The sequence below is a fragment of the Panthera tigris genome, chromosome C1, assembly GCF_018350195.1.
Source record: "Panthera tigris isolate Pti1 chromosome C1, P.tigris_Pti1_mat1.1, whole genome shotgun sequence".
NCBI classification, from domain to species: Eukaryota; Metazoa; Chordata; class Mammalia; order Carnivora; family Felidae; genus Panthera; species Panthera tigris.
Genome location: NC_056667.1, coordinates 105,817,818 through 105,835,001, shown reverse-complemented (window position 1 = coordinate 105,835,001; position 17,184 = coordinate 105,817,818). Strand labels below are relative to the sequence as shown.

The window sequence follows — 17,184 nt, the reverse complement described above, 5'->3', positions numbered from 1 at the left end:
ATTCTTGATTTCAGCTCAGGTCAGGATCCCAGGGCTGTGGGATGGAGCCCCCCATCAGGGAGCTCCATGCACAGCACAGAGCCTGGTTAAGATTCTCTCTCTCTCTCTCTCTCTCTCTCTCTCTCTCTCTCTCCCTATGTTCCTCTCTCCCACTGAGTCTCTCTTTCTCTAAAATAAAAATAATAATAATAAAAGCATTGAATGTCACACTTTAAATGGGTGTATTGTATGGCACATGAATTACATCTCGATAAAGCTCTTTAACAAAAAGAACTCAAAAACCTGACCTGAATGATCCAATTTCTGTCACACATGGCCAACTTTAGGGGCATCTGTTTTGGTCTGGAGCGGTGTTAACTATGTTCTAAGGTTATCTAAAATTCCAGGGGCTGTGCTTGGCAATAACTTCTGACACTTTCTAGCTCATTTCATGGGGGGACATGGCCTGAGACATTGGGGAGGTAAGGGATGATGTATCCAAAAACAAAAACTACAGAAGAAAAGCCTGGGCTACAGGCTATCAGACAAAACCTGTGCACTAGACCCCCAGGAACTCAACCTCTCTTTCCCTTTTGGCTCAAAACACATTTTCTGACAAGGTTAAAATATCGCTGAGGCCAGTGTTAAACTTCAAAACCTACTAACTCTCACAGATGTCATTAATAGGGAGATGGCCTATAATTAGCAGGAGGGTATATCATCTGCAAGGAAAGATTTTAAAATGAGAACTTATTTGTGTAGATGATAATAAATGACCTTTCAATATCAAGAAATCTCAAAGACTTTTATGCCTATTAATTAGTCCCACTCCTTTCCAGAGGAAGGTGGTCATTTTCCCCATCTGCAGTTTATCTACCTGCTTAATTCCAAAAGCTAAACAGGAATGGAGGGCTTGCCCCAAGTTTACACAGGGGCCTTCCTTTGTCAGACAAACAGCCGTTCTCTGGGTCCTTGGGATTTCATCTCATTGAATAGACACCCAACTTCTCAACAGCAGGAAAAAGGAAGTCTAAAGAGCTCTGTGATAATTATCCGTAATGATTTGGTCAAAATATGCGAGGAGACTCCCTGAAAACTCCATTAGCTCAAAATAGTACCTGTCACACCCAATAGGCACATCTGCACCCCACAGAAAATGAACAGCAAAGGCTTTAATAAGGTCAAGACCTGAAAACAGTGGGCAACACGTGGAACTTCTTCCATCCCATTCTCTCCACTGTAAAGACAGAAGAGCAGCTTTAAAAAATAATAATAAGTATAAGCATCTCTCTTATCTCTCCAAATAGATTGTAGGTTGCTTCAGTGTTGGAACCATTTAGGTAGGGAAGAAGCATGGGAAAATAATAAATATTTGACTGGCTAAGCATCAGAAGGTTCTCATTTCAAAGTTGGATTCCTTCAGAGCATGTCATTAGGAAATTACTCTGTTCTTATGTCAGCTTTTGTGGAAAACAATTCCTCTCACTGCGGAGTGGGCAATCACCAGTCCTATTCCAAAAGATGGTATGAACATAGGGGTTGCAAACAAGGGCTTGGGAGCCAGGAGGGTGCAGCTTCAATCCCCAGCTCCTCCATTGCAGGCTGCATGACCCTGGGAAAGTTATTTATCTTTCTCTAACTCTCAGTTTCCCTGTTTGAAAACTGACAATAATATTCCCTGCCTCATAGAGTTGGGGGAATTAAGCAAGACAACATATATAACATATAGCTCAACATAGAGCCTAGCATATGATAAGACCTCAATAAATTGTAGCTTAAAAAACATCTTGTCTTTGAGGCCACAAGGCCACAGACCAACATGAATGCAAATAAAAGGAAAACACACTGAAAAACAATGAACAAAAACAGTGAAGATGCTCATGCAAGTTACAAATGCTAGCTAAGTGACAGGACCCCCACAATCCCACTCCCCCTCCCCATTTTCCACTGAGTAAGACTGAGAAGCACAAAGTTCTGAGGCTTTTAACACGTTTACAAATACAGCAAAGTTATATTTTTACAACCTCTGAAGCCCCTGCTAACCCTAAGATTAGAATCACAGAATCTTAAAAATATTAATGCCAAAAGATCGTTAGAAATCAGTCCAACCCTCTCCTTTTACAGATGAATAAATCCAAGATCGAGAGGTTAAGTAATTTGCCTGAAATTGCCCACTATATTCCATGATTTCTTCAAATATGTGTTATATTAAGCCTCTGCATCGTCCCCCTCTCTTCCCTCTAGCCAAACTCTCCCAACGCCCTATCAATGACAGTACAATGTCAACTGCAAAGGAGAAGCCTATGTATCTCGTGTCCCAGTGAAATTGAAACTTCCTTAAAACAAAGACTGTGCCTTTGTCTCAGGGCCTACCAAAGAGCCCTCCACATGCGCACACAGACCCACTGACTGACTGAGCAACACACAGTTCTCTGCTCATCCTGTAGGAACTTACCAAGCATCGAATGAATGGGTACATAGCAGACCCTACTTTAAGAACATCATCTTTCTCAGGGGGACCCTGGCTGGCTCAGTCAATAGAGCATGTGACTATCGATCTCAGGGTTGTGAGTTTGAGCCCCAAGTTGGGTGTAGAGATTATAAATAAATAAGGAAGTAAATAAACAAACAAACAAACAAACATTTTTCTCTCCACTGCAGATTCAGGCAGAGAACTGCCCATCTAACCAATGAAAGAGTTTCTAAGGACCCCTGGAAAATACCAACATCTTGGGGGCCACAGCTTTGCCACTCTATTGCAATGGCTGTTGTCTTTACTCTCTACCCACTCCACTGACATTCCCCTTATTTGCCTCTGGGGTCACCAAAATTTCTCTTGGTTTTTGCTTCTAATGGGTAAGAAGAGACATAACTGAATAGTGCTTACAAGTCAAGATTCAAGGGTGCCTGGGTGGTTCAGTCAGTTGAGCGTCTGACTTCAGCTCGGGTCATGTTCTCATGATTTGTGAGTTCGGGCCCCACATAGGGTTCTCTGCTGTCAGCCTGACAGCACAGAGTCTGCTTCAGATCCTCTGTCCCTCTCTCTCTCCGCCCCTCCCCTGCTCTCTCTCAAAAAATAAATAGAACATTGAAGAAAACCAAGTCAAGATTCAAAAGCAGAAAGAGAATCTTGGTATGACCCCACTCTCAGGATTTATAAACAGACTGAAGCAAGTCCTGACTGGTACTAGGAGAGCCCAAAGAGCAGAGGATGCAAGCAGGAAGGCAGATGGCAGGCTCCCAGAGGGGGAAAGCCTGTGGGATGCTGGGAGGGGTGCCGAATCTGAGACCCCAGTGAACCCCTTTCAGATGTCAAATTTCTTCAGCACACCACAGTTCTCTGAGCTATCCAGACCTAGAGCCTAGAGTGCCTCCTGGCTTCTCCACCTTCCCTGCCCCTCACCTAATCTGGTCCCAAACCTTTCTTTCCCTCTATCATCCAGCTCCTATCATGTAGTTCGGAACTGCCTTGTCCAAGTCATTTCTCACATGGGCCACACAATAGACTGCTAGTCTCCCTACTCAGAAACCCCTCTTTCCAGTTCATCCTGTATCCTGCAGTATCTGACGACCAACTTATCCTAGGTTGTCCAGAACTCTCCCCAATTTTAGTGCTGAAATCTCATGTCCTGGGAAACCCCTTAGTCCCAGACAAACTGAGACAGGTGGCCACCTTACTGCAGTCAGATTAAGATCTTCCCCCAGACAATGCTTTACTCATGTCATTTTCCTCACCAAAATGTTCCCCATCTACCATTTCTCATTAAAACTAACCCTAAAGCAGGCCCCAAATCTGCCTCAGAGAATGTATAAGAACCAGAGGTGAGAAAAAAAAAGGATTCTAGGCCTGGCTTTCATCATAGCCCTGTGGAACCCTTAGCAAGTTACTCAGTCTACCTGGACCTCATTTTCCTCATCTGTAAAATTAAGAGGCTAAAACTAGATTTCCTTTGCCATTCCAAAATTTTCCGATTCTATTCTTCTGTACACCGTCTACTCCAGCCAGACTTACCAGCTCACCGCAATCCAAACATGTCTTATAAATTCTCGCCTCATACCTTTGTCCTTTCCCTTCTCCCCACCAGGATTTCTCTGCTTTCTTCCTCCCACCTGAATCCCACCAGGAACAACACAAAACCTACCTAATGAAGAGAGCCTGGGCATAGCCCACGAAGACTCCTCATGCACCTAGGTTTTCTAACTCTCAGCACTTCTCATGTCCTGCTTCTGCTGCTCAAACTCCTTTCTATATCTAGCCTCTTTATTCCAACTGGACTAAAATCTCTGCACTTTTGTGATTGCCTTGCAGAATGCTGAACACACAGTCAATGATAGCAAGCATCATCATTAATAACTGACTGGCGTATGGACGCACAAGAAAAAGTCCAAGCAAGGATGTAGATGTGAACAAAAGTAGAAAGTAAAGGCAAATTTAGAATTTTTTGTGCTTAAACTAGATTCTGAAATGCTTCTATAAATCAGTAATTGACTTACTCCACAAAAAGTTACTGAGACTTTCCTATGCATAAGATATTGCTGGCACATCACAGGCACAGAAGTGGGGAATAAGTCGTGACCCAGGTCTCCAATAGCAGCTCTACTCATAGATATCATAGCATCCACATTTTCCTTCACCTTGTGGCTTTTTAGGAAGACCTTAACAGGCTCTCGTGGCAGCAACTCCACCATCATCGCACCCTTCCCTCTCAAAATTAGTCGTGTATTTACTTCTCTCTCTAGCAGGACGAGCCATTAAATGAAAAGAAAAAAACATTAAAATTAAAACAGGTCAATAGATTAAAATATACATATCTACCGACACAAGCAAAACAGCATAAAGCAAATCTCTTCCAGGAACTATATCCTGGCTATTTACCTAGAGCCGCTAGTCTCTACTCTGACAGATTTTTATAAAGTGACCATATCAATACCCTTCTTTGGTATGACTTAACTGTGGTCCTCCATTAGCCGTGGTAGGCAACATATATGAAGGATGAACTCAACCTACATATCTGTCTTTTGGGACCCCCGCAGCATGCACATGCACACACACTCCCCTAATTAAATGGGGCTGGGACTTGAACAGTATCGCCTACCTAATGACAAACAGGTGCATGAGTAAGTGGGGGAAAGTAAATAAACCAAACGGTCTACAGAGGGAGAGGTCAAGCTGGGCTGAGCCGGGCTGGGCCCAGAGTGATTCAGGCTCTACCACAGAATGGGTGTCTCCTGGGATGGCCTAGCAGGACAATTAAAACCCCTATAAATACGATGGGTTTTCAACTCTCTAGTATCCTCTGTGGCTTCTGAATCTTCTGCTCATTCCTCCCTAAGCAGGTAAGGCATGCATGGGGAGGAGGGGGAGGAGGGAGATGAGTAATGGCAGTCTCTATAAGGCTCTTGATAGCAGCTATAATGTGCTGGGCTAGGGGGGTCTGAGACTGCTCCCTGTGCATGACAGGCCTGGGTAGAATCCTGCTTCCTTTTCTTGGTTCTGTCTGAGAATATGATGATAACTGGGGTGGCCCACTTCCAAGCCTGTAAAATATACATGCCTTTGTTTTAGCATGTCCTGGGCATCCCAAACCTGAGGGCTAGAACTACTGGTGAATAGCTTAGTCTCCCATACTGGAGCATTGACCTTTCATGCAAGTAAGGCAAGACCCAAAAGTTTAGAGCTCATCAGGGACAAGGCCCTAGACCACAGGGCCACAGTAGCATTCAAGTCTCAGTGCAGTGAACTGCCATAAGGGACTCAGCCTGTCCCATGCAATTCACTGTTTGCTATGCATCATTATAGACATCACTGCATGCTTTTGGAAGTCCAATGTGCTTTGTAGTTAGGGCTTCTTGGAGGCTTATAAACTCAGTAACTAGAATTTTTATACCACAGGCAAAATACCATTGAGATCTAGATCCCCAAAGACCTGAATCTCCCAATGTAGCCAGAGTGAATCTAGCTGATTATATATACTTCTTATCATCTGTGCAGTTAATTTGGCTTGCGGGGCACCTGGGTGGCGCAGTCGGTTAAGCGTCCGACTTCAGCCAGGTCACGATCTCACGGTCCGTGAGTTCGAGCCCCGCGTCGGGCTCTGGGCTGATGGCTCGGAGCCTGGAGCCTGTTTCCGATTCTGTGTCTCCCTCTCTCTCTGTCCCTCCCCCGTTCATGCTCTGTCTCTCTCTGTCCCAAAAATAAAATAAACGTTGAAAAAAAAAATTTAAAAAAAAAAAATTTGGCTTGCTATCTTTATCTGTAATCATTTTTATATTCATTGATTCTACTTTATAAGCATATCCCAAGTGGTCATCCAGGCCAGAAGCACTTGCTGGGATTTAGTCTCTCAAAAAGTTTGCTTGGCCTATGGCAAGAGACCTCTGGCCTTCCACACTTGAGCAAGGCTCCTTAGAAGACCTGTTTGGCAGGGTCTATTTAGTTGGTGGAGAATTATGTCTTACTGTACTGGCTTCTGGCCCTGCCTCTGTGGGCCTCCTGATATCTCTTCCTTTTTGTTCTAAGAGTTTCAATCAAGCAAGTCCCACCTGGAGTAGGGGATGGGACATGGAAACCACCTACCATATGTTTTTTGCTTTTTAGGAAATTGCCACTTTTCCTAGCAGGGAAACCATAGCTGGCACCCATCACCCACTATAGCACATAGTATTTGGAGCCTGATTGTAGATCAGAGGGAGTGTGAGATAAGGCTACGAAGGGGCTCTGTCATTTCTTTTTTTTTTTTTAATGTTTATTTATTTTGAGAGAGAGGGAGAACAAGTGTGAGTGGGGGAGGGGCAGAGAAAGAGAGAGAGAATCCCAAGCAGTCTCCATGGTGTCAGCATAGGGGCTTTGTCATTTCTTAAGCTTCTTTCCCTGACCAAAAAAGGCCACTTGCCCTCTAGAAATCTGTCTCCTGGTCTTCATCTTAAACACGAAATCTTGTTTCTTCTTTTAGGTTCACCCATCTTTGCTAAAATGGCTCAACTGCTGAACAGCATTCTCACTGTGATTGAGGTGTTCCAGAAACATGCTAAAGAGAATGGGAACTGTACCTCACTGTGCAAGAAGGAGTTGAAGCAGCTGCTCTTGGTTGAGTTTGGAGACATCCTCCGGGTAAGATGCATAGACTCTGACCCCATGGAGTCAAGTGTGAGTGATTCTGACACCTGCATCCAGGGCTTGATGTTTTTTGTTTGATCTGGTCATGTTCCACCCATAGCTAAAGATTTTCAGTCAGCTCCTTAGTACTTCTCTCCCAGAACACACACATTTACAGGCATACACACACACACCTTCTTATAGCTGAGCTTGACAGGAGAGGGTACAAGTTCAAACCAGAAATCATTTCTCAGAAGAAATTCTAGATTCATAGCTTGATTTCTATACTTGAGTGCTGTACACACATCTTCTCATTCATGTATTCATTCATTCAACAAAGAGTTGTGGAATACCTATTCCATGCCAGCACCATCCTAGGCACTGGGGATGCAAACATGAACAAAACCAGCTTCTCTTCCCTCGAGGATCTCATGGTGTGGTTAGAAAGAAGTAGGTAAATAATTACAATATAGCATATAATGGAATAATCATGCCCCCATTGGTCTAGCAAGAGATGAGGTTCAGAGGACAAGTTTATCAAAAAGACTAAACCAAGCCCAAGCCATTTCAAGATGAATGGTGACCAACTGAGGAAGGCTCATACATGACTAAAAGGGTAGGGGTGTGGATACCAGCATACATCTTTGTATCCACAGAACAACTGATTTTGCTCTTTGTTTTATCTTCTCACAGAGACCAAATGACCCAGAGACCGTGGAAACCATCCTGAGCCTCTTGGATAAAGACAGAAATGGACATGTTGATTTTCATGAATATCTCTTGTTGGTGTTTCAATTGGCCCAAGCCTGCTATCATAAACTAAATAATAGGTCATGTGGAGATAGAATCTCTCAGCAAGAAGGGGAGCAGGAGGGAACACAAGACCATAAGTTCCCAGAAAATACAGGCAGACAACACAGGCAGAGGCATGAGGAAGAAAGGCAGGACTCCCATTGCACTCGGTCTGAGAGACAAAACCAGGATGTACACCAGGATCAGTCTGAGAGACAGGGTAGGGACTCCTGCTATGGTCAGGCTGAGAGACAGGATATGGACTCCCATTGTGGTCAGTCTGAGAGACAGGATAGGGATTCCCACTATGGTCAGTCTGAGAGACGGGATACAGGCTCCCACTATGGTCAAAGATGGAGTCATAAATCTAGCAGTAGCCAGCCTAAAAAACAAGGATATATCTTTGCCTTAAATCATTGTGAGAGACAAATTCACAATTCTTGTTGTGGCCAGACAAACCAACAGGAATCAGGCTTTTATTATGGACCGTCTGGGAGGCTGGATCAGAAATCAGGTTATGGTCAGAGAGATAGGCAAGAATTGGACTCTCAATATAGCCAGACAGACAGACAAGACCAGAGTTCCCACTCTAGCCAGACAGACAGACAAGGCCAGAGTTCCCACTATGGCCAGACAGACAGACAAGGCCAGAATTCCCACTATGGTCACACAGACAGACAAGGCCAGAGTTCTTGCTATGGCCAGACAGACAGACAAGGCCAGAGTTCCCACTCTAGCCAGACAGACAGACAAGGCCAGAGTTCCCACTATGGCCAAACAGACAGACAAGGCCAGAATTCCCACTATGGTCAGACAGACAGACAAGGCCAGAATTCTTGCTATGGCCAGACAGACAGACAAGGCCAGAGTTTCCGCTATGGCCAGACAAACAGACAAGGCCAGAATTCCCGCTATGGTCAGACAGTCAGACAAGGCCAGAGTTCTCACTATGGCCAGACAGACAGAGCAGGCCAGAGTTCCCACTATGACCAGTCAGACAGACAAGGCCAGAGTTATTATGGCCAGACAGACAGACAAGGCCAGAATTCCCACTATGGTCAGACAGACAGACAAGGCCAGAATTCCCGCTATGGCCAGACAGACAGACAAGGCCAGAATTCCCACTATGACCAGACAGACAGACAAGGCCAGAATTCCTGCTATGGTCAGACAGACAGACAAGGCCAGAGTTCTCACTATGGCCAGACAGACAGAGCAGGCCAGAGTTCTCACTATGGCCAGACAGACAGACAAGACCAGAGTTATCATTATGGCCAGACAGACAGACAAGGCCAGAATTCCCACTATGGTCAGACAGACAGACAAGGCCAGAATTCCCGCTATGGCCAGACAGACAGACAAGGCCAGAGTTCCCACTATAGCCAGACAGACAGACAAGGCCAGAATTCCCACTATGGTCAGACAGACAGACAAGGCCAGAATTCTCGCTATGGTCAGACAGACAGACAAGGCCAGAGTTCTCACTATGGCCAGACAGACAGACAAGGCCAGAGTTCCCACTATGACCAGTCAGACAGACAAGGCCAGAGTTCCCGCTATGGCCAGACAGACAGACAAGGCCAGAATTCCCACTATGACCAGACAGACAGACAAGGCCAGAATTCCCACTATGGTCAGACAGACAGACAAGGCCAGAGTTCTCACTATGGCCAGACAGACAGAGCAGGCCAGAGTTCTCACTATGGCCAGACAGACAGACAAGACCAGAGTTATCATTATGGCCAGACAGACAGACAAGGCCTGAGCTCTCATTATGGCCAGACAAACAGAGAAGGCCAGGGCTATTGTTCTGGCCAGACAGACAGAGAAGGCCACAGTAATTGTTATGGTCAGACAGACAGACAAGGCCTGAGTTCTCACCATGGTCAGTCAGAGACTGGGAAGATAGGGCAAAATAGTTACCTTCAAGGGAGGGAAGAAATAAGCAGAGACTCGTATGTTGAGCAACCAGGAAGGTCAGGGAGAGTAAGTCAACAGACTCAAGGACAAGAAGTGGCTCGAAATCAGGGACAGAGATTTCAGTCTAGGGAAGGGCAGCAGAACAGCCACCAGGCATGGGAGCCCGAGGAGGATAACCAACACCACCAACACAAACTCATAGCACAAATCAAGCAAGAAGTGCCACACGGTTATAAAGAAGGTGAATGGCAATCATGTAGTGGTGAGCAGGGCCACAGACAGACACAGGCCAGGCATGAAGAGAGGCAGAGCCACCAGGCAGAGGGAGAGCAGGCCTGCCAAAGCTGGGGCAGACACGGTTGTGAGGGTCAGGAAACTCCATGCAAGATGCAGGCCAGGCAAAACCATGAAGAGGAACAAGGCCATCAGAGACGGGACAGGCAAACCCACGAAGATCTGCAGATCCATCAGAGACAAGAGAGGCAAACCCACGAAGATGAGCAGACCCATCAGAGACAAGAGAGGCAAACCCACGAAGATGAGCAGACCCATCAGAGACAAGACAGGCAAACACATGAAGAGAATCAAAACTATCAGCAAAAATGGGATAAGCAAACCCTTGAGGAGGAAGAAAGGTATCAAGGGTCCCAGGATCAACAACCTTATGGGATCCAGCAAGGCCGTGCTAATAGAGAAAAATTCCACAGGAATGAAAATAGCCAGAGGCAAAATTCCCAGGGAGGATGCAGTAACCTGACCCTCCATCCCACCCAGAGCAGTGGGAGGCCCTCAAGGAGAGAACAGGGTGGAAGTCACCCTAACAAGGTAGCTTCTGCTCCCAACGCCCTCTATAACTATGTACAAGAGCAGAAAAGGAATCAGCGCTAGGTTGTGCACACACCAGAGCTAAAGCAGCCTGAAGCCAAAGAAATCTACATGTCAAGTTTATCCTTACTTCTGTTTAAGAGATTGAAAATGTATGTCTTCCTTCTCTCTTCCATCTACTTGTAAAGATGCTTTGAGGACTAGTATTCACTTTTAGGGCATTTCCGTTCTTTAAGCAGCAATTCTAGGGTGTTCCAGTTGGGTTAAGTCTGAGTGGCAAATTGGGTGACATAATCAGATCTCAATTTTGATTAGTTTGGGGATTTAAATCATTTCCTGGTTTTCCCTCTGTGTAGGTGGGGACATGGCTGGGTCACTGAATGGTAGAAACTTCTTCCAAAAGTTCAGAAACAGGGAAGGTATTCCAAAAATACATATTACAGCCTGAGGACAGGACACCTGGTCTTTTGTGAGCTTGGCTCCAATGGACAAAACACCAGGAATTGCAAACCTCATAGCCTAAAATGAAACACGGTGAGATGCTACTAAGAGAGTCAACTCTGAAGTCCACAACACCTCCCACACCTAGGCTCCCAACCCTCACCAGAGGGACATTTCCCTGAGCTGCTACAGCTGACTTGACTGGTTCCAGCTCCATAGCATTCCAGTTTCTGACCATATAAAACAGAGAGAAAGCATATGTCATCTGCTGACAGATTCCAACAAACCAAAACTGTCCCTCCATTGCTCTGGAAAACCCCTCAAAGAAAATCTATGGAAATGTATTAAAATATCCAATAAATGATTGGTGAACAATGACCTTGATGACTCTTTTCCTTCTTCATGGTGGGGATATGCTGTTCTATCTTCACTTGGGTGCTGCTTTCCAAGGGTAAGATCTCATTTCTTGACTTCTAAGATGACTTTGTTCTTTGAGTTCCTGAGCACTGAAGAAGGAGAAAGAGGAGGAGGTTGGGGCGGGGGTGGGGAGAGGAGAAGGAGAAGAAGAAGAGAAGGAAGAGGAGGAGGAAGAAGAAGAAAAGGAGTCAATATGAAACAAATAACAAAAAGTCAAAAGGAATTTATCTAAATATTTTCAGCTCCTTCCGCCACAGAGGAGTCAAAGTTGACCCTTACCCTCATTCACCTCCACATTCAAATAGTCATTAAATCTTGCCAACTCTATATCCTTCATACCTTTTGGATCTCTTCCCACTTCTCCATTTCCACTTCCTTTATCTCCCTCTTGTTCAGTGGCTCCCAGTGACTTTAGAATAAAGTTCATACTCCTTAGCATGACACATAGGCCCTTCACCATCTGACCCAGATAACCTACCCAGTTTAGTCTCATGAAGGGTCCCTCCCAGGAGTACCCAATGCTCCAGCCATGCCAAGGATTTGTCTTTTCTTAGGACACCATGGTCTTTCATTAATTCATATCTTTGAATATACCATTCCATAGCCTGGAGTACCTCCCTTCCCTCTTCTGCCAGGTAAAAACCTGGGCATCTTCTGTGTCTCAACTAAAACATCACATCTTCTGGGAAGCCTTTCTGGACACTCCAAGCATTCCTTCCTCTAAATTTCCACTCATTTCTCTTATAGGCTTTGTCACACACTTTTCTGTGATTACCTCTCCTACAACCTGGGAATAAGACCGTATCTTACTCAACTATGCACTGCTCAGCACTTAGTGCAGCCACCAATGTCCAGGGACACTCATTAATTATTTGTTGAATAGGTGAGGAAATTAGTGTGGAAACAGAAGGAGGAAATTAGTCTTCAGGACTAATTTAGACTTCAGGAAAAAATAAGCTGCACATTTACATAGTAACAGACAAAAGAGGCTAATTTTGACCCTTATTTAATCAAGACTCAATTAATGAAAGAGCAACATTTTTCTATATTTTAAGCAATAGCACATTAAATGTCTAGAATTATGAGATTTGAATTATTAGAAATCAGCAAGTGAACCCCAGAACTACTGAGTTCAAGACATCAATAGAGCTGTAATCCAGGAATCAGAAAGTTGGGACCCAGAGCTGCTGGCACTGATGCCAAAACTGCCTGTCAACATCCATGTTCCATAACCCTATTTACCAAAAGAAATAGCAAAAATCACTGTACCTTGCAAATATCATGGAAACACATCTAATTGGAAAAACATAATTCATATCGAGAACCCTAGCTACAAGGGAATCTAGGAAATATAGGAGATAAGAATGGATATTGAGGGCCATCAGATTCACCACAGGAAAGATATATAGATTCATAACAACAGCCCCTTTTCTAAAGAAGATTACAATCTAGTAAGAAACATGTGTACAGCAAACAACCGTTAAATAAGGCAAGATGTCATAAGTACAGGAAAATTGCTGTCCCTAGGAATGCAAGCTGGTGCAGCCACTCTGGAAAACAGTATGGAGGTTCCTCAAAAAACTAAAAATAGAACTACCCTATGACCCAGCAATTGCACTACTAGGCATTTATCCAAGGGATACAGGTGTGCTGTTTCGAAGGGACACATGCACCCCCATGTTTATAGGAGCACTATCAACAATAACCAAAGTATGGAAAGAGCCCAAATGTCCATCGATGGATGAATGGATAAAGAAAATGTGGTATATATAAATAATGGAGTATTACTCGTCAATCAAAAAGGATGAAATCTTGCCATTTGCAACTACGTGGATGGAACTGGAGGGTATTATGCTAAGTGAAATTAGTCAGTCAGAGAAAGACAAAAATCATATGACTTCACTCCTATGAGGACTTTAAGAGACAAAACAGATGAACATAAGGGAAGGGAAACAAAAATAATATAAAAACAGGGAGGGGGACAAAACAGAAGAGACTCATAAATATGGAGAACAAACTGAGGGTTGCTGGAGTGGTTGTGGGAGGGGGATGGGCTAAATGGTTAAGGGGCATTAAGGAATCTACTCTTGAAATCATTGTTTCACTATATGTTAACTAATTTGGACGTAAATTTTTAAAAATAAAAAATAAAGTTAAAAAAAAGAAAAAAATTTGCTGCCCTGACTCCAAAAATGGAGTAATTAACTGTGTGGAAGGACTGAGAGATGCTTGCATGGAGGACAGCATCTAAGCTAAGGCCATGATCCTGGGGGAGTGGAAATGAAAAGGGTCACAGCTCATCCTGGCCCTTAAGGTCAATGGGGATGCCCATATGTTGGCTGCTATTTACATGGCATAATTGTTCAGGGGTAAGATGGGTCTTCCCTACAAATGTTCTCTATAACTGAGACCCTCCCCAGAAAGCTAAACTAGAGGGTGGAAAATAAACCCAAAGCTGAGAGGTCTCAAAATCGGGAAGCTACTAAGGGTTCCTGGGGACTCTCAGTGGGTCAGCCAGGTAGTGAAGGGAGGGAGAGATTTAGGCATTCTAGGCAGGGGGAAGTATGAGTGCCACATGGTGAAGGAAGGTCCAGGGGTGTTCAGTGAAGCAAAAGGCACATAAGCTGAACACTAAAGAGAGAAAGCAAAGAGTCCAAGCTGGAGGGACAAATAAAGCCAGATAATGGAGGACTTCAAAATCTACCATGAAGAGTTTGGAATTTCTTCTGTTAGTAGTAGGAGCCACAAAAGTTTTCTGAGCAGAAAATGAAGGGAAAAGAGGAAAGAGCAGGAGAGATGTTTGGAATGACAAGAAATGGCTACTATAAGGGTGGAGTTAGATAACTTTGGTCTGGGTAACTCCCCATCACAGGTACAACATAAATACAGGTTGGGGGAGGGGATATCCTGTCTCTAAAGCCAAAAGACAAGAAAGGGGGTTCACCCTAAGAGGGTACAAAAGCAGAGAGGAAAGACATCCTACTGCACTAACCAGAGGTGGACTCTGCAGCAGGCAATAAAGCAGCTCTCTGGATCTAAACCAGAGAGCAACTTTCTGAATTTCTTCAACTGGAGCAACCAAATAGAAACCATCCCTTTTAAGCATGATCTCTACTTTCAAACTCTGAGAGAATCATGCACACTGTGAAGCTAATTCACAGAGCGTCCTCCAAATCTACCTGCACCAGAAAGATACCATTCCCTTGTAAAAGACATCTTCTCCTTGGGGTTCACTCCTCAGCTGCCTTCTCTTTTCTAACTACGGTTATCATATCCAGTCCTACAGCTCCAAATGTCATCACTATTTCTAAGCCTCTCAAGTCTTCATCTCCAGCCCTACCTCTTTCCTAAACCCCAGACTTGTGTGTCCAAATATCTCCTTACATTTCCACTGGGACATCAAACAGCATCTCAATCTTAGCATTCCCAAACAAGAGTCTTGAATTAACCTGTTTCTCCTTCAATTTTCCCCAGTTCAGTAAGTTGGGAGGACCACCACATTGCTCAAGCAAACGCCTAGGAGAGACAGTCTTTATTATAATCATTCCCTCTCCCAAATCAAACTCATCAGCAAGTCCCTTTGTTTCTGTCTCAAAATACAGTGTAGCCCAGATCCCACCATTCTTGTCATCTCCCCTGCCATCAACCGTCTGGCCACCGTCTCTCTCCTGGAACCCCACAACAGCTTCCTGATGGGGTTCCCTACTCCTCTGTGAAATGAAAACCACATCAGGTCACTCCCCTATGTAAAAAGCCCAATGACTTATCACCACACTAAGAAGAAAATCCAGCATTCTCCCAGGGCCTTCCTAAGATGGGGCCCTGCCACACTTCATTGTGTACCACTCCCCTCCATCCTGTTTTCCAACCATGCTGGCCTTCCACCTATGATTCCAGAAGAGCAAGCTGGTTCCCACCTCGAGGCCTTTGAACCAGCTATTTCTTTGGCCTGGAAGAGTCCTCTCTCCAGCTTTGTGTGGCTGGCTCCTTATTTCATTCAAGTCTCAGCTAAAGAGTCACCTCCTGGGAGAAGCATTCTCTGACACTGAGTCTAAAAGAGTAGTCCCCAGTCACTCCCGATCACATCCTCCTCTTTCTGTTGCTATTCTCAGCATTTTTCATATCTGTTATCTTGGTTTTGTGATACCTGTTTATTGTCCTTTTCCCCCTACTGGAACTTAAGGTCCATAAGAACACAGATTTTGATTGTGCACTCATGGTGCATGTTCAATGGGTGTATGTGTCCACTGAATGCACACAGAAGTCCTCTGTGATCTTGCTTCAGTCTACACTTACAGCTTGCTTCCCCACTATGCCCCCACATGCCACCTAGACTCCAGCCTAACCAGACAACTGCCCAGCCTCCACACCTCTGCTTATACCATTGCCTCCACTGAAGCACTATCCTAACCTTCACCTGGAAAAATTCTATCTATTCTATTAATTAGCAGCACCTCCTGGACCTATCACCAGTGCAAAATTTGTCACATTGCACTGAATCAACTCTACACCCATCTGTTTCCCACACCAAGCTACAAGGTTCTCCAGGCAGAAACTGCATCTTATTCAATTGTATCTTGGGCACCAAGCACAGTGACTGACCAACTCTATGCAAAGAGACTGAGCTTTGGAATAAAAAGACATGTATTTGAGACCTAACTCTACCACTTACTGATTTTATGATATTAGAAAACTTAGAAAAATTCTTTGTCTCTTTAAATCTCAGTTCTTTCATCTATAAAATGGGGTTAAAAATTCCGATAGTTGCTTAAAAATAAATTGAGATGACATGCACAAAGTAGTTAGTAATCTGATATCTTCTTACTTATTTAGTTGGTATTTATCATCTTTTCCCCTTTGGCATTATTTTTAATAGAAGCTTAATAAATGTTTACTGTATTATTGAAAAGCCCAGCTTACGTGTCAGCTCCTCCAAGAAACTTTCTTTGATCCCCATTCTTCCCAGGCAATAGCAACCACTTCTTTGTCTTCAAGCAATATCTTTGGAAAGCTTCTGTGATCATCACCACAGTCTATGTTATTGTAGGTATCAGTGAATATTTTCTCTCCCGGAATGTATTAGAAACTCCTTCAGAAAAAGTCCACACTTTATTCTTTACATCATTATTAGCACCCAGAACACTCAGAATGAGTATTTGGTAGATGTTTGTTGAATCAAATTCAACTGAATGGACTCTCCATTACATTGTGGCTCTGCCCCTCCATGCCTGGCACCGCTACTCTGCCCCCTTTGTCCTGTTCTGTGCTTTCATCCCCCACCTTCCCCTTCAACCCAGGACCCAGCCTTTCTCTCTCTCTCAGACTTCTTGTGCATCCCTACTTAATCCCCATTTATTATTTTCTTATATTTTTTTATCGAAGTATATTGTATTGGCATGCAATGTTATGTTCATTTCAGGTGAACAACATAGTGATTGGACAATTGTATCCACTACACAACACTCACCACATGGTAAGTGTAGTCACCATCTGTCAACATACATTGTTAAAATATTACTGACAATATTCCCTAGGCTGTACTTTTCAGCCCCATGACTTACTTATTTTATAACTGGAAGTTTGTGCCTCTCCATCCCCTTCTGCCTAGTTCACTCATCCTCCCCCTGACACAGCCCCATTGAAACAGAACTCTTGAGGGTGGTAATCTCCCCTCAGCACCAACACTTTCCACAATTTGTAGGATCCCAGACTTT

At 44.1% G+C, this 17,184-nt stretch overlaps 1 protein-coding gene across 1 annotated transcript; it reads left to right on the top strand.

Annotated features, from left to right (window-relative positions):
- Positions 1–6,952: 6,952 nt before the first annotated feature.
- Positions 6,953–10,675, top strand: RPTN (repetin). Its single transcript, XM_042993874.1, has 5 exons — positions 6,953–7,090; positions 7,769–8,312; positions 8,433–8,693; positions 8,907–9,662; positions 9,735–10,675. The coding sequence occupies exons 1-5, from the start codon at positions 6,953–6,955 to the stop codon at positions 10,673–10,675; spliced, it is 2,640 nt and encodes an 879-aa protein (XP_042849808.1).
- Positions 10,676–17,184: the final 6,509 nt, after the last annotated feature.